This window comes from Podarcis melisellensis, assembly GCF_964234715.1.
Source record: "Podarcis melisellensis genome assembly, chromosome: 14".
Taxonomy (NCBI): Eukaryota; Metazoa; Chordata; class Lepidosauria; order Squamata; family Lacertidae; genus Podarcis; species Podarcis melisellensis.
Genome location: NC_138546.1, coordinates 5,988,458 through 6,011,107, shown reverse-complemented (window position 1 = coordinate 6,011,107; position 22,650 = coordinate 5,988,458). Strand labels below are relative to the sequence as shown.

The 22,650-nt window shown below is 46.5% G+C and overlaps 1 protein-coding gene across 5 annotated transcripts in view; it reads left to right on the top strand.

Moving 5' to 3' along the window:
• The window catches only part of TOM1L2 (target of myb1 like 2 membrane trafficking protein), a 52,028-nt gene that overhangs the window by 5,477 nt on the left and 23,901 nt on the right, over positions 1 to 22,650 (top strand). For all 5 annotated transcript variants that reach the window (XR_014163046.1, XM_081889220.1, XM_081889219.1 and 2 more), the window contains exons 2-12: positions 3,903 to 3,987; positions 5,901 to 5,979; positions 8,150 to 8,299; positions 11,678 to 11,812; positions 11,990 to 12,148; positions 12,278 to 12,394; positions 16,075 to 16,208; positions 16,851 to 16,899; positions 17,977 to 18,100; positions 19,836 to 19,953; positions 22,333 to 22,408. Coding sequence is in view for 4 of the 5 variants with exons in the window: in XM_081889220.1 (XP_081745346.1) it covers positions 3,903 to 3,987; positions 5,901 to 5,979; positions 8,150 to 8,299; positions 11,678 to 11,812; positions 11,990 to 12,148; positions 12,278 to 12,394; positions 16,075 to 16,208; positions 16,851 to 16,899; positions 17,977 to 18,100; positions 19,836 to 19,953; positions 22,333 to 22,408 (1,226 nt within the window). In the remaining variant the exon portion in view is untranslated. The remainder of the gene's footprint in view (positions 1 to 3,902; positions 3,988 to 5,900; positions 5,980 to 8,149; positions 8,300 to 11,677; positions 11,813 to 11,989; positions 12,149 to 12,277; positions 12,395 to 16,074; positions 16,209 to 16,850; positions 16,900 to 17,976; positions 18,101 to 19,835; positions 19,954 to 22,332; positions 22,409 to 22,650) is intronic.

Below are 22,650 nucleotides of genomic sequence, written 5' to 3'. Positions count from 1 at the left end.
TACATAATAAATTGGATGTTTGTCTCCAGTGGCAAAGATGCTAATGGCTTCAAAGAGAAGGGATTGTATGTTAAAAAATTCGGCCTAATTCTCGGGCTGCGTGATGACAGTTAAGCAGGCGGCTCCTTAGAAGAAGCAAAGTTGCCGCCTGTTTTATAATTGCCAATGGTGTTTTTCTGGAGCAAAACCTCAGCTGAAGTCTGTCTGGCTTCACAGTGCTTTTCTTGTCTGATGTTTCCATGGTTCTTCCTGCCTGAGTGTGTGAGGCACAATTATTTGGCTGTTGCATTCATTGGTGGCTCTTTTGATGCTGCAAAACACAGAGAATAGTTTCATTTGAGCATATTGCCTTGGTCTCAGCTTTGGTCTCTGCAGTCAAACTCCTGTAGCCTCCCATAATTTGAAAAATATATATTCAGGACTGCAAATGCATCAGCATTGTAGTTTCTCTGCCAGGAAATGACACTGGTTCACAGGAAAATTTAATTGGATGCACACAACGACTTTAGTTAAATGTGAGGCCTGCAAAACCTTTTTAGAGAAGTGTTTAGGAAGAGCTGAGGCATATGACACTCATTTATTTTTATTTCTGAAATGCCCTCCCACTTGCAGGTTTTTGCAGTGTCTAACAGAAAGCAATAAAAAACTCTATGAGGATCAGTTAACAATTAAAATACTTAATAGAAAATCACTTAACACAACAGCCTCTGACAAGTTCACATCAGTGATGACAAAATTCTGCTCTTGCAAGATTTTGAACAAAAAAGATCTGATAAAATTCCTGAAAAAGAGGGAGTTGGCCAGCTGGGCCTCATTTGTGTGGGATTCCCCCCCCTCCCGCCCTGCTGGTCACAATGATGATACCACCACTGCGAAACCCCTCTCCTTGGTAACTTTGCTGGGATTTAGCTGGTAAGAGCAGTTGTAAGTTGTCCTCAGCAGCTCTTAAAATATGTGGGGTTACGTAAAGGCAAAGATTCTTCTTCAGCTGTTCTGGAAATAAAGGAAGGTTGTGGAGCCTGCCCTTCCAGATGTAAAGGGACTCCAAATCCCATCAGCTCTAGCCAGGATGGCCCCTGGTCAGGGATATTGCATCAGAAGTAGGGAAGGTGGATGGATGTACCTTGCCCAAAACAGCCTGATGGGCCCAATGGTGTTGTGGATTAGGCCTGTGGGCCAGAGGTTCCTCACCCCATGTTACATGAATATCCTGTCACTCTAGAGCTACCACAGTGAAATAATCATTGGAGAGCTTTTTATATTTCCAATCGGGAAGCTGGAATTTTCATTGTTGCTGTATGATTTACAGAACCAGGGTTGCCTAATCTTCTACACGGAGATTAGCTTGCGTTTCTGCAGTGAATAAGGCAATGTTTTTCTGTTGTAAAGCACTTAAGTGACATTACGTTTGGGACACGATTTATGCTCAAAACTTGGCTTCCTAATATTCTTGTAGGCTGCTATTATAAGCGTACCCAAAATGTGCCTTGATCTTAAAGTGCTTTAAGTTGTTTAAGCTTTTTTCAGATCAGCTTTCAGTTCGTGATAATGGATTATGCTACAGAGGAAATCCTCGTGAATTGCAAATTAAATCTTTGTCAAATAATGGATTGGGTGGCTTTGGGGTGCATACATTTGAAAGGAAGCTGGCTGCTCAGTATTGTGTATGTTGTATCTCCAGTTAATACGATGCGTTTAAAGCTGGAATTAATTTGTAAAACTGATTGCGTTCTTTGGATTTTTCAGGACATATAGTTGAGTTAGGTGGATGTTTTAGTTGTGGGGGGTGTGGGTGTAATACCTACGCATCCTCTTATAATTTGAGGACTGTCAACAGATTCCAGCCAAGCAGCTGCCATTTTTGAATTACCGTATTTTTTGCACCATAACACTCACTTTTTTCCTCCTAGAAAGTAAGGGGAAATGTCTGTGCGTGTTATGGAGGGAATGCCTACAGGTGGCGGGGGGATCTGCTGCAGTCGTGAGCAGAGGATCCATAGTTCCCCTTCCTTTCCTCCTCCGTGGCTCACTTTGAAACAGCAAAGTGGGAGAAGAGCCGCTGAGTGGGGAGGAGAGAGGGACAGAGAGCCTGCTTCTTTAAAGGAACAAAGCGGGAGAGGAGAGGAGCCTCTTACACAAGTGTAAAGCACAGATACACATGGATCCTCAGAGTTTTTGCACTGGGTCACCCCAAATTCACCATCAAATCACATAGCATGTCCATGGCTACATCTTGCACCCAAAAAATCACGCACCCACTGTTGCCTGGGGCCGCAGTGGTGCAAAAACATGGTTACAAAGCATGGATCCTCAGGATTTTTGCATTGGGCTACTCCAAACTCACTGTCAGATCACATGTCTGTGGTCACAGCATGAACCACAAAAATCATACATCCACTGTTTCATTTAGAATATTTTTTTTCTTGTTTTCCTCCTCTAAAAACTACGTGCGTGTTATGGTCGGGTGCGTGTTATAGAGCGAAAAATACAGTAGTTCTTTCAAAGTCATAACAGCAGAAATAATGGAGAAGGCACACGGCTCAATGGAAGAGCACCTGTTCTATGTGCATAATGGCCTGCGTCAAATCCATGGCACCTTCTGCTCAAAGGGCTAGATGAGCAGCCCTGCTGGATCAGGCCAAAGACCTTCCATTGTCCAGGATTCTGCCATTGCCAACAGGATGTCTAGCTGAAGATCACACAGGGAGATCTGGGTGCAACAACACTTGTGATTCCCAGCCACAGCCATACCAAGGCATTCTGCCTTAGACAGTGGAGATAGCCATTCATAGTCTTACCCTCCACAAGGTGCCAAGTGATGGGAAAAACCTGCCTGTGCCAGACAGTCTGCTGCCAGTCAGAATAAACAATACTAGGCTAGTTAGACTCATGCTCTGACTCCCTGTTTTCCAATTATTTTTCGCTGGGCAAATCAGTGTCTCTATTTTACTAGGATTTTTCTGCAGGGGAGGTCTTTGAAGACATGGTTTTTAAAAAGTCAGAAATGCCCAAAGATGACTGAGCGTACTTAGTGGCTACAGACAATTGGAAGAAAAAGGAAAGTGTGTGTGTGTGTGTGTGTGTGTGTGTGTGTGTGTGTAATGGAGTATCCTTTAAGAAATTATGGTAGACTGGCTGGAACCCTGAGCAGAAGCACCGTGCCTGGAAACATTTTGTTGCACTTAACATTTGTGGCTTACCATATCCAAGTTGACTTTTAAATGGCCTGTTTGTTGAGCTACACCCTGCTTTGTTTGTACCTAATTTGCTGGCAGGTTTGAAGACATTGGTGGTTATTATTATTATTATTATTATTATTATTATTATTATTATTATTATTAGCCTTAATTCCTGTTTGATTGTGGAGAGGTTATACGACACAGCATCAATTGACTGTTATCCAATGCATTTTCCCATCACTTCCCTTATTGCAAAATGATCCAATTTGGGGAAGGAAGTGGGCTTGTTGCACAAGGGCAGTACATCAACTTTAATTGTGCAACCTGAATCTGCTGGTATGTGATCAACTGTCACCCGAAAATGCTGACATTCTGGAAGATTGTAATAATCATGCACCTTTTTGCCTCACCTTGATTTCCATGTCCTTCCTTTGTTGACACGCTTGTCCCAGTTTCTGGATTGTAAACTCTGTGGAGCAGGGAACTGTTCCCTCATTCTTTGTAAAACAAGATACACATGAGTGGTTCACTAGAAAAGAAATAAACTGTGGCACACCATTGGCCTGACAGCACTTCAGAGGAGAATTCGAACTTCCTTCTTCTGGTTACCTGGAGGTAGTTCTTACATGACCGTGGCGTGTGGCCATTGACCAGCCCGGTGCAAATCTTTTTCTGAAGCTTGGCTTTTAATTTGCTTGCTCTGTTTTGTTTTGTTTTAAATAGAAAAGGCTACAGATGGCTCCCTACAGAGTGAAGACTGGACACTTAACATGGAGATATGTGACATCATCAATGAGACAGAAGAAGGGTATGTCTGTCTTTGTCTGTCTGTGACTATGGATAGCCCAGGGCAAAAAGCAGAATTGCTTTCTGTGTGCTGGTGTGAGTGTTGTTGTTGTTTTTAATCAGCTGGGTGTTACTGCGCTGGCATTCCTTTTCACCAGAAGGTGTTTACATGCAGTGTTATAGTTCATTTGTAGAATGCATTATTTGTAAGGTTTGAGTTCCATAAATTCCAGGTACATCTTACTAGCTGGAAGACGCAGGAGGGCAGAGGGCTCTTCTGCTCGGGTCCTGCTTGTGGGTTTCCCACAGGCACCTGTTTTACCAGTGCGAGAACAGGATGCTGGACTAGGTGGGCCATTGGCCTGATCCAGGAGGCTCTTCTTACGTTACCATTGTCCCCTCTTTCCCTTCCCCACATGAGGGGACAATATGTTCACCTGAGCACTCCAGGGAAATTATAAAGACTGCATGTTAAGGAAAAGCCAAGCAGTTATTGACAAAGCTTCTGCTCAGCTTCTGCTGCTTGTCACAGATGGTTCTGAGCTTCCTCTTCTGAGCACATCGATGGTGCCAGGGTCAGCAGAACAATCCCTTTCTTCTCATAACATTGTTTGCATCTCCACTACAACAACAACAAGAAGAACAATAACAAATAAATAAATTAAATAAATAAATACCTTTTTTTTAATACCCCACCCTTCCTGGACCAGACCAGGCTCAGGGCGGCTAACACCGAATATAAACACAGTAAAAACATTAAAAACAAAACCAAAACAAACAAAAAACAAAACAAACAGGTGATTAAAATATAAGTTAGAATACAGTTTTAAATGCAGCTTAAAATGCATCCTCGTTTTAGTGGTATCCTATAGAGCAAAGCCATAAAGAGCGAAAACGTCAAATATTCACTGGGGCCAACTATCCATGCTGATCCTACATGGGCCAGCAAAAAGAGTTGAGTGAAAATTTATATACAAAATCCCATATAAGAGGTTCCATCAAAAAATAAATAAATGAGAGGGGGGGGTTAGACTGAGTCCAGCCCAAAGGCCAAGTGGAACAGCTCCATCTTGTAGGCCCTGCAGAAAGATGTCAGATCCCGCAGGGCCCTAGTCTCTTGTGAAAGAGTGTTCCACCAGGCCAGGGCCAGAGCTGAAAAGGCCCTGGCCCTGGTTGAGGCCAGTCTAACCTCCTTGGGGCTTCCAAAGTGTTGTTATTTATGGACCTTAAGGTCCTCCACGAGGCATACCAGGAGAGGTCGTCCCGTAGGTACAAGGGTCCTAGGCCGCAATACTAGTCTGGTTGCATCTGCCTGGCCCAGAACAAACTCACTTGTTTTTCATTGCATTTGAAGAGGTTCAAAAGCTGTGGGAAAGGTACAGTCCTAGTTTTTTTGAGAACATTACTGTAGCTAAGCACACTGACCTGCAGCCTAGGAGTCTCCCTGCCCCTCTCCCACATGTCTGGAAGGAGGAATTCAGAAACTTTGCCTCTCACTCAACCACAGTTTGACTTGCTGACCAGAGCAGCTAACTTTGGTTGTTTGAGACAAGCCAACTCCAAACCATGGTTTACAAAGCTGACTTTTTGAAACTAACCATAGTTAATGTGAACCAAAGTTCCCAGTTTAGATTACTTGTTAAGCTGTAGTTAATGAGGAGCAGAAGCCTCCAAGCTCCTCGTCCTGTGCAGCTGAGAAGCCCAAGAAGGGAGTGTTAAGCACAAGGGCTGAAGGATTGCTGTAGCTAATTTTTGCATGTGCATATTGCACTCAAAGTGTCGGGCGATGTGCAAGTACAGTTTCTGTCTCCAAACCCTGAGGGTTCAAATAATGTGCACTTGAGCTAACATTAGAACTGCAGTATTGCCTTTACTGTGAGAAGTGCAGTTACTTGTAGCTGTCCCTTATCTGTGGCCCTGTGTTTTCCCCGTCAGCCCAAAGGACGCCATCCGAGCGCTTAAGAAGAGGTTGAATGGAAACAAAAACTACAGGGAAGTAATGCTAGCTCTAACGGTGAGTAGCGTGTGCAAGTGGGTGTGATTCAGAGGTCGGCGTTTGGGAGGCCTCTTCCTCTTACCAACTTGGAACAAGAAAAGGTGTGCAGAAAGTGGCAGTCTTCTTAGACAGGCATGTGATTTATAACAATCTCATCTGCAGCATCGGACTGCATGAAATACAGTGGTGCCTCGCAAGACGAAATTAATTCGTTCCGCAAGCCTTTTCGTCTTGCGAGTTTTTCGTCTTGCGAAGCACGGTTTCCCATAGGAATGCATTAAAAATCAATTAATGCGTTCCTATGGAAACCGCCTTCAGACCAGGTCCGGGGACAGTCTGTCCCCCGACCTCTTCTGAAGGCTGGCGGGGGGCAAAAGTCTTTGCTCCCCCCTGCCTGCCTTCCCGGGAGAGCGGAAAACGCAGCGCCTTTTGCCCCCCGCCTGCCTTCAAAAGCCGTCCGGGGGCTTTTAAATCGCCCCGGGGCGATTTAAAAGCCCCCGGGAAGGCAGGCAGGGGGGACAAAGAAGGCGGGCGGGGGGCAAAAGTCTTTGCTCCCCCCCCGCCTGCCTTCAAAAGCCATCCGGGATAGCGGGAAGCGCTTTCCTGCTATCCCGGACCGCTTTTAAAATGCTGGCGGTGGGGAGCAAAGCCTTTCGGCCCCCGCCGGCCTTCCTGGACCTCTTCTGAAGGCCGGAGGGGGGTGGGAAAGGCTTTGCTCCCCACCGCTAGCATTTAAAAGAGGTCCCCGGAGATTTCCCTATGGGCTTTCTTCTTGCGAAGCAAGCCCATAGGGAAATTTGTTTTGCGAAGCGCCTCCAAAACGGAAAACCCTTTCGTCTAGCGGGTTTTTCGTCTTGCGGGGCACCACTGTACTACAGGCATCTGTAGCCACATTGAAGGAGGAAGATTTAAGGCCAGTGGTCCACAAATTATTATTATTATTCTACTTTTTATTAGGCTCCTGCAGCAGTAGCAGCCAACTCCTAGGGGCCGTTGGGGGCTTTGACCCCCCATAATAAGATATTTGTGGGGGCTGAGCCCCCACAAAGTTGATGGGCATTCCCATTCAAATGGTGTGTCTGCACTGTGTCATGTGATAGATTTTGCAGGCCGGGGCTTAACTTGCGCCCCCACAATATTTTATTCAAGTTGCCTCCCTGACTGGAGCAGTTGATCGATATGAAATCCACTTGTATATTAGAGTTTTCATTAGGATCACCAAATTTTACTCGTCAGTGCAGATAGGGAATTTTGTGCACCAGTTCCAGAACTAAAAGTGAAAAGGTAAAGGACCCCTAGACAGTTAAGCCCAGTCAAAGGCAATTATGGAGTTGCGGCCCTCATCTTGCCTCAAGCCGAGGAAGCCGGCGTTTGTCTGTAGGCAGCTTTCTGGGTCATATGGCCAGCATGACTAAACTGCTTCTGGTGCGATGGAACACCGTGACGGAAGACAGGGTGCATGGAAATGCCATTTACCTTCGCACTGCAGCAGTACCTATTTATCTATTTGCACTTGCATGCTTTTGAACTGCTAGGTTGGCAGGAGCTGGGACAGAGCAACAAGAGCTCACCACCATCACACAGATTCGAACCACCGACCTTCTGATTGGCAAGCCCAAGAGGTCTAAACCACAGTTCCAGAAGTATAAGAAGTAAAGCCCCACCATGTGGCATAAAAAGTGCTCTGGTGCATCTGATTCACTAGAGACGTTCAAATTAAGAATAATCTTTTCTGTGATTGCCAGGGCTCATGTGTTTTTGTTGCACAAATTTTGACTGGCCTTGGTGGACAGCCAAAAAGTTTGGGCACCAGAATTCTGTGTGATTGTGAGGCAGTTCTCCACCTCCCCTCTCCAGGATTGAGCTTGTTCTTCTGCATTTACTGCATAGAGCACCTTTGAAACATAGTGCCCAAAGAAACCATAGTTTTTATCCCAGTTGGGGATGTCCCCCACCCCGAGCTGGGAGGAAGGCTAGGGGCTCACCATGCTCCCTAGAAAATGGCAGAACACTGGCCATGGTGAGTGAAATGATTAATCCCCTGGACTACCACCCTGGGCTACTCCTTTCTCAAAGTGTCCCCACGCCCCTGGACATTAGCTACTGTCCATGGCAATGAATTTCTTCCTTGCATGTGTTCACCAGCTTTCTTTGCTCCACCAGTAATGATGTGTTCGCCCACACACAGGTACTGGAAACATGTGTGAAGAACTGTGGCCATCGCTTTCATGTCCTAGTAGCAAACCGTGACTTCATAGATGGTGTCCTGGTGAAAATCATCTCTCCCAAGAACAACCCGCCCACCATTGTCCAGGATAAAGTACTTGCACTAATTCAGGTCTGTCATTGGGTTTTTGTTTCTGCCTTCTGAGTGATAAGCAATATTGGTCAAAAGTAGACTCTCTCTCTATGTTTTAGTTTTTATTATTATTGAAACAATACAAACAACAATTAATAGTTTATTGGTCACCAGATGCAAAGCAAAATACAGATGTGTATAAGGCAGAAAACAATAGCAACATGTTAAGTTAAATAGCCAAATCAAAAAGATGTGTGAGTTACAGGGGTTTAGCTTCCTCCAGATGACAGTTAATAATATAAACAATCATAAATCAATCATCATTGAAAGTATCTTTTTAAAATTCCTCCTTGCATCACTCTGCTGTGTTATGTAAGTTTATCAGCCAAAGCCAAGTACCATACTCTTAATTTACCTTTTGTGTGTAGTCCATCTGCCTGCATCCTTCCAATGTACGCCCGGCTCCACAAGGAGGGGGTTTATCAGATTCTTACAAGGGAGATCCCTGTTTCACCCTCTAAATAAAGAGAGCAAAGCTAATCCCGGTCCCATTTCAATATCTCTGCGAAGGAGATCAGTAAGGCTTGCAAAAATGTCCTGCCAACATTTCTGTGCTTTTTGACACTCCCTCCAGATCAGCAGACCAAGAATTTGACATCCTCTCCAACAAAGGGATGATAATTAATATAATGAAGCCTTGCAATTGTCCAAATGCCATTGATGCACAAATTTCAACAGGGCTTCCTTTAATTTCAGCAGATTTGTTCTTAAAAAGGGCCACGAAGCCACCCCTTCCTTCCCGTCAGAAATAATCCCCTGAATATCAGCTTCCCACTATCTATCTATCTATTTACTTACTTACTTACTTACTTACTTACTTACTTACTTACTTGCTACATTTATATAGCACTTTTATTTTCCAAGGAGCTCAAGGCGATGTGTGTGGTTTTGTTCCCTGTTTCATCCTCACAGCAACCCAGTGAAGTAGATTAGGTTGGAAGTGAGTGACTGGCCCAAGGCCACCCTGGGAGCTTCATGATTGAGTGGGGATTCAAGCCCTTTTCTCCCAGTTCATAGCCTGACACTCTAACCTTTAAGATGCCTGGTTGTTCCTTTGTGGCCACTTCTTTACCTGCCCCAGACTTAATGTCATATATGAAATCAGATGGGGGTGAGCTGGCACAAATCCTGCCTCCTGTTGGGCCTAATTTGCCCCCCGCCCAAGTCAGAATTTCCTCACTCCCCACCCCACTCTCTAGTCCTGTCCCCCGCAGCCTGACTATATTAGGTTAAAGCCAGTAGTAGATCAGAGTACTATTCTGTGTTTCTATTGATCATGGGGGGGGGGCCTACAGGCTGCTAAAAGTCCTCATTTCTGTGAAGGATAACTTACGGAGTAGCTCAAAAGTAGCCATGTTGGCTCATGAGAAAAATCTCCCAAAATCTACATTACAAAAGTGTGGCAAGCTATTTAGTTCTCCAGAACGGTTCATCGGGCAGGCAAGACGTTAAAGCGATCAGAGAGTGAGGGGAACTTGAAACTGAGTCTACCTCATGGCTATGATATGGCTATGATATTGGGTATGTGTGTTTTGTTTTGTTTTTCTTCATCCCCCCGCTTTGTGTAAGGACTTGCTTTGGAGAATGGATTTGGAGAGAGAGAGAGGGGATTCAGCTCCCCCCCCCCCCGGCTCCCCCTGCCAAATCCTCATCGAGGCAGTTTTTCAGAAAAGGGAAAGATGATGAGAGATCCAGCTGTTTATCTCCAGGGTATGCTTATCAGGAGTGGAGTGATGGGTAAAGAAGGGGCTGTTTTAATCTTTTCCCTCCTGCACCATAGTCCCAATGAGAATCCTTTCTCTCCTCCCCAGCATCCTCCAACATTTGGGACCAGGGCAGGGGGTGGACTGCCCAGTTGGCTCCAGAATGTCATTTGGCTTCTAGAAGTCTGGAAGCAGCAGAGTTGCTATTTTTGCTTACAGCCTGAAGCAGAACAGCAATTACTGGCTGCTGCTAAATTGTCCGTGTCTGGAAGCAGCCCAAAATGCTGCTGTGCCGTTAACGTGTGCTTTTCCTGGCCTTTCGCTTGTAAATAAAAAATGGCACACCGCTCCAAGGGAGTGAGAATTGCTTCTGCAGGAAGGATGCCTTCTGTTGTAATTTAGGGAAGATTCCTTGGAAACTGGCTTGGCCAATTCGGGCGGATCTTGCCAATCAAAGATCAAGTTCCCTCTGCTCAAGTGGGATTAGCTGGCAACACCCTTGTGGCGGAGAATTGATGCCTTTAATTTACCTTATTGGAAGATGTAAGAACACAAATAATGATGCACTCACACAGCAAGGCTTTATTTGTGGGCTTCCTGAGAAACTGATCCATGAGAGGTGTTTTTTTGCACTTAAGTGGCATATAAATTTTATGAAATAAATGAATCACATACTACTTTTTTCATTCACAACTTTGTTTCCTTATCATTGATACATTCAGAATGTTTTTAACTGTAACTGCTTTTAGATGCTCTAATTCAGTGTTTCCCAACCTTGGGCCCCCAGCTGTTTTTGAACTACAATTCCCATCATCCCTGACCACTGGTCTTGCTAGCTAGGGATGATGGGAGTTGTAGTCCAAAAACAGCTGGAGGCCCAAGGTTGGGAAACACTGCAATTCATGCACAGGCAAACTCAGCCCTCCAGATGTTTTGAGACTACAACTCCCATGATCCCTAGCTAACAGGGCCAGTGGTCAGGGATGATGGGAATTGTAGTCCCAAAACACCTGGAGGTCAAGTTTCCCTAGGCCTGCTCTAATTGCTATTGTTTTTAGAACGTTCTTGCTTTCTTCTTGTTTTTACATTGTGTATCTGTTTGCTGCTCCTTGGGGCAGGATATAAATTCAGTAAATAATTACATTTATTTACTGCATTTAGTACATGTCCTGATGTGGCACCCTTGAACTTTCAGTTGACCCTTTGTGGCCTTATTAGAAACCTTTGGGGCTTTTCTCAGGCTTTAACCCCTCCCACAGTCACCATACAGCCCTGAGACACTGTGATTGAAGAAATATTGTTCACGTCTGTACAGTCGTGCCTTGGTTGTCGAAAGGAATCTGTTCTGGAAGTCCGTTCGACTTCCAAAAATGTTTGACAACTAAGGCGCAGCTTCCGATTGGCTGCAGGAGCTTCCTGCACGCAATCGGAAGCCGCGTTGGACGTTTGGGTTCCAAAGAATGTTTCCAAATTAGAACATTCCCTTCTAGGTTTGCGGCATTCGGGAGCCAAAAAACGTTTGAGCTGCAAGGCTCCAAGGTACAACTGTACTATATACTCACAAGAAATGCGGTCTCCAAAAAGAACAGACCAAATTCCACAACAGAAGGGAACTGGATTGAGTTCCTTGTAACACTCTCTGTTTCTTTTGCAGGCCTGGGCTGATGCCTTTCGAAGCAGCCCTGATCTAACTGGGGTGGTCCACATTTATGAAGAACTCAAAAGAAAAGGGATTGAGTTTCCAATGGCTGATCTGGATGCTTTGTCGCCAATACACACACCGCAGAGAGTAAGTGGGCAGTGTTTTCTGCTTTTCTTCCTTTTTTTTGTAGAGGAGGAGAAACAATTAGAGGATCCCTGCCTTCTGCCTTCCCTGCCCTTTTGGCTAAAGAGCATGATAACGACAGCAGCACAATCTTTCGGTGAATACTGTATATCTGAAAGTTTGCACATTGTTCTCTGCTAGAGCGTTCCTGAAGTTGACCCAGCTGCCAGCATGCACAGGTCCCAGTCTCAGCAAAGGATGAACTCCAGTTCCTATTCAGCTCCTTCTCCAACCACGTACTCTGCTCCTCAGGCCCCAGCTTTGAATGTGACCGGCCCCATCACAGCAAATACAGAGCAGGTATTGTCTGAGCAGGTACTGTAGAAGGCATTCCCGCCTCCAGAACCTTTTAAAAATCAGACTGTGAAATGCATGCAGCTTCTGTAAAGGGTTGCATTTCTCTCCCCCCCCTTTTTAAAAAAAAAATAGATTGCACGACTGCGGAGTGAACTGGACGTTGTTCGTGGAAACACCAAAGTGATGTCTGAAATGCTCACAGAAATGGTCCCTGGGCAAGAAGATTCATCAGACCTTGAGTTACTGCAGGTAAATGTGTTGCAACCAAAGTATTAACATAGTAGATTCAGGGCAGGAGAAAGGTTCCCCACCCCCTTCCGTTTGCTGCCACAAGATGTGATGATGGCTACTAGCTGAGAAGCCTTTCGAAAGGAGTTTAGACATGTTTGCAGGTGGCCATTGGCCCTGGTGGCTAAACAAAGACTCAGTGTTCTCTGAATATCAGTTACTGGGGATTGGGGGGTCATGAGTAAGGGTGGGCTGTTTCCTTCATGTCCTGCCAGCAGACTTTCTGGAAACCTCTTGTCATCTCCTGCCATTGGGGCCAGAGGCGGAGGGAAGGCTCCAGAGGGATGCCGGAGAGGGTCCCAGCAGGGAGAGAGGCAGCACATCTGCTGGGGAAGGAAATCAGTGTAACACCAGTGGTGAAGGGGGGCAGATGGGGGAATCGGAGAGGAGGCTCCAGGACTCTTCACCGGAGACCAGCGGGAAGAGCACGGGTGCTCCGCTGCCCACACCCTCCCTGCGCAGAAGACTTCCGCGCAGGGAGAGTAGGAGGAGACTTGGCGTCAAAGAACTTCTTTGCTGGAAGAAGTTCAAGAAACGCCCACTGACGGATTCTGCCAGCGACTGAGACAGCCACGGGTGAGAGGCTGTCCAGACAGAAAGGGTTCAACCAGGCAACCTAGCCAGGACTGGCGGCAACTTACGCACGAGCAACCCCCTAGAACCATTACACCTCTGCTATAGGAGGCAGAATGCGGAACTCGTTGGATCTTCAGTCATAGCCACACCATACTTTTAAAGCACTCCTATGCTACTTTAACCACCATGGCTTTTCGCAATGAAACCTGGGAACTGCTAGGGTGTTCCAGAGTCTTATCAACAACTCTCAGCACCCTTTACAGTGTCCAGGATTCTTTGGGAGAAGCCATGGCTGTTAATGAGGACTAAGACTGGATGTCGTGACTGAAGACTACTGTTCCCGGCAACCTCAAAATCACTGGATGGAATACAGTGGTGCCCCGCAAGACGAACGCCTCGCAAGACGAAAAACCCGCTAGACGAAAGGGTTTTCCATTTTGGAGGCGCTTTGTAAAACGAATTTCCCTATGGGGTTGCTTTGCAAGACGAAAAAAATCTTGCATCCCCCTGTGGTTTTTTTTCGCTTTTTTCACCCTTTTCTTAAGCCGCTAAGCCGCTTATCAGCTGTTCCGCTGATAAGCCGCTTAACAGCTGATCGCTGGAAGCCGCTTGACAGCTGTAGCGCTAATCCGCTAAGCTGTCAATGGGCTTGCTTCGCAAGACGAAAAAACCGCTAGACGAAGAGAATCGCGGAACGGATTCTTTTCGTCTAGCGAGGCACCACTGTAATCGTTTTTAACTATAGCTGCTTTTTAATTGCAATTGCTTTCAGAATGTTTTAACTGTTTTAGAACATTGTTGCTTTGTTCTGGTTTTTGAATTGTGTATCTGTTCACTGCTCTGGGCTCCTCAGAGTGCAAGGGTGAGATATAAATTCACTAAATAATAGTCTCCGTTCTGATCCAGCAGGGCTCCTCTGATGTTTTGTGTTCCAACCCCCTGCCTATTAGAATCGTAGAATCGTAGTAGTAGTAATAAAAAAATTGTACCCTGCCCATCTGGCTGGGTTTCCCCAGCCCTCTGGACATGTTCCAACAAAATATTAAAAATACATTAAAACGTCAGACATTAAAAACTTCCCTAAACAGGGCTGCCTTCAGATGTCTTCTAAACATAAGGTAGTTGTTTATTTCTTTGACATCTGATGGGAGGGCGTTCCACAGGGCGGGCGCCACTACCGAGAAGACCCTCTAACTGGTGCCCTGTAGCTTCGCTTCTCACAGGGAGGGAACCGCCAGAAGGCCCTCGGCACTGGAACTCAGTGTACTGGCTGGACGATGGGGGTGGAGACGCTCCTTCAGATATACTGGACCGAGGCCATTTAGGGCTTTCAAGGTCAGCACCAACACTTCGAATTGTGCTTGGAAACGTAGTGGGCGCCAATGCAGAGTTTGAAGGGACCATTTCGTCCAACCCCCTGCAATGCAGGAATCTTTTCCCAACGTGGGGCTTGAACCCACGGCACTGAGATTAAGAGTATTGTGCTCTGCTGACTGAGCTATCAGTTCTGTTCTGTAAGCTTACCTAGGAACAGAAGGGGCAGCCTGGGGATCGGTGTAGCAAGACGGTTGGTGGTTAGCAGTGCTATTTTTCTAGAAAAAGAGGTGTTGGAACTCACCATGAACGGCTTCGTCTTAGAATTCCAGTGGTGCCCATCTGATAGCTGCCAGAACTGAGTTCCGGCTGGAAAAAAAGCCCTGGTTGTTAGTTGTTACCCATCAGAAGCCCAATAAGCAGCTAAATAAAAAGGAAAGGTTTTTAATGGCATGCAACCAGGCGCTGCAGCAGAATAGAGACAGACAGGCCCCGCCAGCCCTCTCTTCTCCATCTGAATCCAACCTTCTGAAATGTCACAATCTGGCTCTGAACTGATGGGATCAAAGCTGACATGGTAAACTCAGCCCTCAAGCTGTGAAAGCAGCTGCGGGAAGCACGAGGTGACACTTGTCCAGGTGCAGAACGTCAGGCCACGAGATGCCAGGTCAACGAGGCTTGTTGTTCTTCTCAGGGGTGGGGGTGCCGGTACCACCAGCAGCATGGCTGTTCTCAAATGAATGTTTATTATTACGGCTAAACAGCCAGCATAGTAAAACCAGAAATTCAGCATAATTTTTTACATAAACATTAAACCGGTCAAAGTGGAATTTAACAATCAGTATACTAATTAAATGGATTTAAGATATGTATCCTTACATGGCTGTCCTTAATCCTGAATTTCCACTCTGAAGGGGGAGGAATGCAAAGAGGGAGGAGGCTAATTCTTGTATTGAAGGCCAGGGCTTCTAAAAGTGGGAAACACTGCCAGGTACGGCTTGGCTACTGAGTCTTGGCTGTATTTTGCAGTGGTTGAGAATTCTATGTTGCTAAAAGGCTGCATTCCATGGTATTATTTACCTTATGCAAATATGCTTCTATTTTAGCTTAATTTATCATCCTTTAATTAGTCACCTGGAGTTTTAAAGAGCTTCTCACGGCACTGATGCCCAGGCCACAGGAAGTCTTTTGCCACCACTGTCACCCCTTAAGATCCTGTTGCCCATGAAGTTATATCTGCAGCCATAAGGAGTTGAAACTTAATTTTTAAAGAATTGCTAAGATGTTTAAGAAGTTGAACTTTTGAGCTCAGTATTACACCCTGACCTGACCATTTATGTGGAAGCTATGTCACCTTGGCCCTAGAGCCTTACCCTAGATATCTTGACAGTTAACACAGGCCTTATAACCGGAATTAAATATATGGAGTTCTTGATTGTTCTGACCATCTAGCAAATGAGCATTCTGCCCTTCTTTTCTGCCTCCTTACAACTCTAGGAAGGCGGTAATCTCTGCTGAAAATGGACCCACCCTTACCCGTACCCCTACCACAAGCACATTGTGGAATAGCTCTGTTAGCCTTACTCGTGATTGGGCACCTTTTTGGCAAGGGCTGTCCCTGCCTGGCTTGATGTAGTTAGATTGTGTGAGCAGGCCTATTATATCTGGGCTCTGATGACTGAAGCTCCCCTGTGTTGTAACTTTTGGGCATCATTTCTTCCCTTGAAGTTGCAATGATTCATTTCTCCCAGGAGCTGAACCGCACCTGTCGAGCCATGCAGCAGAGGATCGTGGAGCTCATCTCCAGGGTGTCCAACGAAGAAGTCACAGAAGAGCTGCTTCATGTAAACGACGATCTGAACAACGTTTTCCTCCGATACGAGAGGTGGCTTGCTTTTCCTCTGAAGCTCAAATAGTTGCTGGCTTACCCTTAAGTGTGGCTTTCCCCCCTCACCGAGTAGTTCCTAATCTTTTTGAAAATCAGCCTTTTTAACGTCCAGAGTGTATCCTGTATTAAGAGCTCGTCTTGCTTGTATTAAGAATTCATCTTGCTTGTTTCCCATACTCTGTGCATTAGTATAGAGACAACTGAAACCGTGAGTCATTCCTTCCAACTGCTTCTTTCTTGTAGTTACCTGCCCTTTAGCACGTTTCTGGAGCTATTAACTATTAACTCCTGTACCAGATGTTCTCCTGGGGTCATACTGGCTCAGACTGATGGGAGCTAGAGTCCCAAACATCTGGAGGGCACCAGGTTGAAGAAGGCTGGGCTTCAGCGTTGTAATGGCAGGTTTTGGGGTGAGAGAGTTGGATGGGGTTGCTTCCAGCCATGCCTAGAGGTATGATAGTGCAGCAGCCCTTGTGATCATATGCTGGTCTCTGTGGCTACAATCAGCTTCCCACCACCCCAGCCGGAAAAAGACAGATCCTTCCTTGTGCATCCTGGGTTTTGTCGTAAGACTTGCACCTTTCAAAATTGCTACATGCCATTAATTTTTAATCTCTCCTCTTTTTTTGTCTGCTGTAGGTTTGAGCGATACAGGTTGGGTCGGTCTGCACAGAACGCAAGCAATGGGGTGAGTCCTCCTGCTGGGCAAAACTCATCCTTGAAAGTGAGGTGGTGCAACTGCTGCAAAGTCCTTCTTGCCGGAACACTTTCTGATATTTGTGGAGCCTCTTTGCTCTTAAATCAGTTGCATTTAAGTAGGTAAATGTGAGGCACTTTGCTTGCAGGTTGCAAAGACAGGAGCAAGCTGAGCTGAATGTGATATCAAGCTCTTAAGATGGTTTAAAGGGTTATATCTTGAAAATAAGCTGAGATAGGAATCGGTGTTTTCCCTTTGCATGAGCTTCAATTAAACCAGGAAGCCTCGAATTAATAATACAGTGGTACCTTGGGATGTGAATGGGATCTGTTCCGGGCAAAAGACTGACATCTGTGTGGGCAAAAGACTGACATTTAACTCAAATGCTATCAAATGTGTTTCATTCATCCCAACAAGACTGCCTATTTTATCTTCCCCCCCTTCCTCCCCACTGCTTCTTTTTTCACCACCAGACTGCACCCAAATTCCATAAGCAGAAAACTCAAATATGTTAACTTTGCATTTTGGACAAGGAAGGGATTTTGCAGAACTGTGACCTCTTTAGCTGCAGTATGATCAGCGAGGAATTAAAAAATGGGTTTAGAGTATGAGGGTCTGTATACTTAGTAAAAGAAAAGAAGAAACACCACCCTGTATAGTATTAAAAAATTGACAGCTTTCCTGATATGCTGTCAGAATAAATTATACAAATGAAGTAAATGTTGGACTAGAAATTCAAGAAGCCAAATTCCATACCTGGTGTTGGAGACAGAGAGGGAGGCAGATTCCCATAGCTTTCTCTGTGCTTAGATAGAGCAGCCTCCCCCAGACTGGTGCCCTCCAGATATTGTTGTGCTTCTGCCAGCTCAAGCCACCATGTCCAATGGTTCCCAATGATGGGGGTTGTTATCCAGCCACAGCTGGAGGACAGCAGGCTGGGAAAGGCTGGTGTAGGGCTTCCTGAATCGTAGCCTTGTTTGAGAAAGGCTCTGCCTCTCTGACTAGCGCTGTCCCATGGAATGCATCTACCTTATGTGGCCACTTCTGGTGTCCCAATTGGCTCAACAGGTTCTCAGCGAGGTGACTGAAGACAACTTAATAGACCTGGGGCCTGGCTCCCCGGCAGTGGTCAGCCCCATGGTTGGAAACACGGCGCCGGCATCCACACTCTCGACCCAACTCGCCGGGCTTGGTATGTGTTTTGCCTTTCCAGGGGTGCTGGGAACTGGAGTAGTATGGGGCTAGTCCACAGCACACTCCCCTGGAGATTCTTCCATGTTGCAGGTTCCTGAAGAAGGTCACATGGCTCTGACAAGTACCGTAAATTCCGGCGTATAAGACGACTTTTTAACCCCGGAAAAGAGGTTAAAAAGTTGGGGGTTGTCTTATATGCCAGGTATCTGCCCCACCCCCCGCTGCTGCGGGCTCCGCTCTGCACGGGGAGAGAGCCGCCTGGCGCGGAGCCCACCCACCGCTGCTTCTGAAGCAGCAGGAGGGGCGGCGGACTGCACTCTGCGCCGGGCGGTTTTCTCCCGGCGTGGAGCTGCCCAGCATATTAGGCAACTGGGCTTATAAAACGAACCCCCAAATTGCAGCTGCCAATTTGGGGGGGTTGTCTAATATGCCCAGTCGCCTAATATGCCGGAATCTACGGTAGTGCTTGCAGTTAAGGGTGGCGTCCCATCTTGTCCTGGAAGCTTATGATGTCCACATCTGTCCATCTTATAAACAGAGTGGAGTCTACTGCTCTTTTTGCAATCCTGCTCAAATGGGACTGTCTGAGCCAAATTGCAGGTCATGATACACTGAATGCTGAGTTAGGCTTAACCCCCACTTGCTGCATCTGCATCGTACAGTTAAGGCACTTGGCTCCCCCCCAAAGAATCTTGGGAACTGTAGTTACCCATCACAGGGCTACATTTTCTAGCATCTTTAACAAACTATAGTTCCCTGGAGTCTTTTGGTGAATCCATGTGCTTCAAATGTATGATGTGGGTGTAACCTCTGTTGCAAAGCACTCTTGGACATCAGAGGGATGAGGAAGAACGGGGTGCTTAACCCTTTCCCCTCCACTAACTCCCTTTCCTTTAGGGAAACTTGTTGTCTTTTCTCTCTCCCCCTCCTTGCTGAAAAAAAGGGCTTCAGATCTATGTTTGCCACACAAGCCTAGATGTTGGGATTCTGTGGGGAGGTGGAGAGTGAGTTTCAAGGGCAAAGTAGCTGGTGGAGGAAGCATCCCCTCCCCTCCCGCAGCTTCTCTGCTTCACATTCTCCCCTCCAGAGAATGTATAGCAATGGAGACGTAAGTAGCCAATGAGCTAAAGTTTCACAAAGCAGTGCTTCCATGTTCAGCCTGATGCTTCCATCCACTGGAGATGCGTAGCTGTATGTCCAACTCTAGACTCGGTGGTTGGGAGAGGGTGCTGCAGGTGTGCTTAGAACCAATCTTTGGGACAGAGCAAAATGTTCAAAGCAAAAATATGCCTTCTTCTGGCTGGCTGGCTCATGTGGCGGCTCTGGCTTTCTCTTGCAGCAAGGATGGGGAATCTCAAGCGTGAAGGCCAAAAGCAGCTCCCGAGACACCTCTTATCTGGCCCCTGGGACTCTCACAGGCTGCACCCCTTGCCAGCCCTGTTTTGAAACCTTCTTGAGTGTTTCTGCTTGGCATGTGTCCTTGCACTCTAGTAATGGCTCTTTCTTGCCTGAATGGAGGCTGGAGAGTGGGGTTTGGGTGTAGGAAGTAGCCTGCTTTATGCAAAGGTAAAATTCTCATTCATTCCTCTGCCCACTTTTGCCTCTTGCCTCACCCACCACTAGCATGTGACACCCCCCCTCCAATAAAAAGTTGCACTAAAGTAAATATGGCCCTTGGGTTGAAAAGGGTTGTCCACTCCTATCCTAAGCCATATCATTTTCCTTGTCTGCAGATATAGGCGCAAACAACGTCAGCGGAACGCTCAGCTCCCTCCAGCACCCCAACCCCCGGGATGACTTCGACATGTTCGCACAGACGAGAGGCAGTTCACTGGCTGATCAACGCAAGACGTATGTTGGGCCTGAAGGAGGGAGGTGTGGGGGACTCAGGCAGTTCTCTTAAGCCCTTGGAACTGGCCCTTGTAGGCCTGCAGTTCCCCTGCGGGGCACAAGCTCAACACGGTCTGCTCTGCTGCTCTGAGCCAGGCTCCTGTGGGGGCAGAAATTAAGGCCAAGAGGATAATGGCATCGTGGCCAAAGTGAGATTTGGACCAGAGGCTCCCTGTTCCACAGATCAGTCTCTCAACTGCTAAGCTCATGTATTCATTCTGCAGCCCACCTGAAGGGCCCAGAGAGGGTCAACCATGTTTTAGCTGCAGAATTCCCAGTTGCATTGATTTACAATTCTTGCCCTATCCTGGGCCATCCAGAGTCCGTTTTAATAAACGGCCTGAATTGGTCCATTGTACAGTAACTCTGGCATGCCAATAATACAGCAAAGGCTGCAGGTTTTGTGTGTGTTTGTGTGTCAGGGTGACAGCTTTTCCATGTGGAACTGAATGCAGCATCTCCCCCTCACCAACCCATTATTTTGGAAGGCATAGTTATTGTGCTGTCGCCACTACCCTGAAGGCTGGCTGGCTGAATCCTGGCCTCCATAGGCCTACCTACCAGAGATGCCCTGGCATTCAGGCACCAGGGAGGAGATGAGTTATTGTCCTTGCTCCTTTAGCTCCACCCAGTGGCTGACTAATGGGCAGGTCTTCACGTAGGGAACTGCTTCTGTCCTTTTTGTGTGGCGATCCTAGGTTCTGTGAAATCTTTCCACCGTTTCCCCTCCCTGCTCCAATTTCCAACAACTGTAGGGAATTCAGAAGTGGAGTTGTGTGTGTGCACGCGCTAAGCTGTTGGGCTGAAGGACCCTTCGGTGATGGTCAGTGGCTAGTTTTGCAACCTGCACGAGATAAGATTGCACTCTTGACCAGGTTTGCAGCTTGGGATTACTCCTGGATCCAATACTTCTTCTAGACAGGTGGCGTCCACGATGGCTTTTGACTAGCTTTGGCTGCAGCACCAGCAGCCTTCTCTTCTAGCACAATCTGACCTGGCTTTGGAAACCTTAGGGGTGGGCCATGACTTAGTCGTAGGGCCTATGTTTCAATCTCCAGGGAGGAGTGGGAGAGACCTGTGTCTGAAACTCTATAGAGAGCCATTGCCAGTCATTGTAGACAATACTGAAATAGATGGGTAAATGCGGTCAGATCTGGTGTAAGGCCGTTTTCTACACCCCTCTGATTCCTGCGTTAAACCTCCTGCCCTAATTTTATCCTAGCTTAAATGACTGTAATGCTCTCGTATGTTAGGCTGCCCCAAAGCCGCACTGGAAACTTCAACCAGTCCAAACTGCAACTGCCAGGGTTTGGGCTGGGGCTCAAGGACCAGAACATACATCTCATACCATCTTCATGGGTTACCTGTTGGTTTCCAGGCACTGGTATTGACCCTTAAATCTGGTGTGAGGAACCTTTGTACCTCCAGAGGTTTCTGCACTACATTATCCCTGGCCACTGTCCATGCTTGCTAGTGCTGATGGGAGTTGCAGTTCAACAACACCTGCAAGGACAAAGGTTTCCCCACTCATGGTTGTTATTTGTTTTATTTATTAAATTTATGTACCACTCTTCATGGGAGGGTCACAATATAAAAACACAAATGTACATAACATAGTAATAAACAAAAGCAGTAGCTACCCTCACATTTTAAAAGGCCATAGATGGTTGAATTAGCCAAAAGCCTGGGAGCAGAGGAATATTTTTGCCTGGCCCCTAAAATATGTAATGAAGGTGCCAGGTGAGTCTCCTTGGGAAAAGCATTCCACAAACGAGGAGCCACTGCAGAAAATACCCATTCTCGTGTTGCCACCCTCCAGGCCTCTCATGGAGGGGGCACACAAGAAAGGACCTCAGTGATGTTTTCGATGCATTTGCATTTAAAAATGCAGAATTGGACAGCGAGGAGCTTGGGCAAAGCCAATTTTAGAATTCCCTCTCCATCTAGGAGGAGAGACCTGCTTTGTTGATTTTTAGCCCACAATTTCTTCAGGTGGAAAAAGGCTACTAGCTACAGAGGGAAGGGGACTCTAGACGGTAAGCACTTTTTTATTTTTAAAAAAACCCTTAAAATGGCCAATGCTTGAAAATGTAGGACCAGCTGCTCAAGCCTGAGGCTGCTGTTTGTTTTTGAAAAGAACAAATGACAAGAGAAACGTATAAATGACTGTGCTTGGGGCTTAATGTTTTGCTCCTCAGCGTGCAACTGTTATATGGAGGCACCTGGCAACACTCCTGGGACTTCAATTTATAGATGACATTCCCGATGTCTTCCGTTCTTACTCTTGCATTTGCTGCTGCCTGGGTATTTGCAATGCTCATTGCCCCTCTTCTGTTTCAGCGTGACGTACGAAGACCCCCAGGCTGTTAAAGGACTGGCATCTGCCCTGGATGTTCGGAAACACAACGCAGGAGGGGTAAGTCGCTTCTCTGCCCTGTTGCATTGCAGACAAAGGGGGGTTGCTCTCAAGCTTCGCTGAGAGCGTTGAATGCGACTCATGTGTTTCCTTCAGTCCTATCCTAAGATTTTTGCGTGCGTCCAGCTTCAAATTGCAGAAAAGAGCTGTGAAGCACGTGTGGTCAGTGGTGCTAAATTGTGTTTTCCTAGAACTGTCTAAGGTTTGAATACTTCATGTTAATTTCTGGAGAGAATTGACAG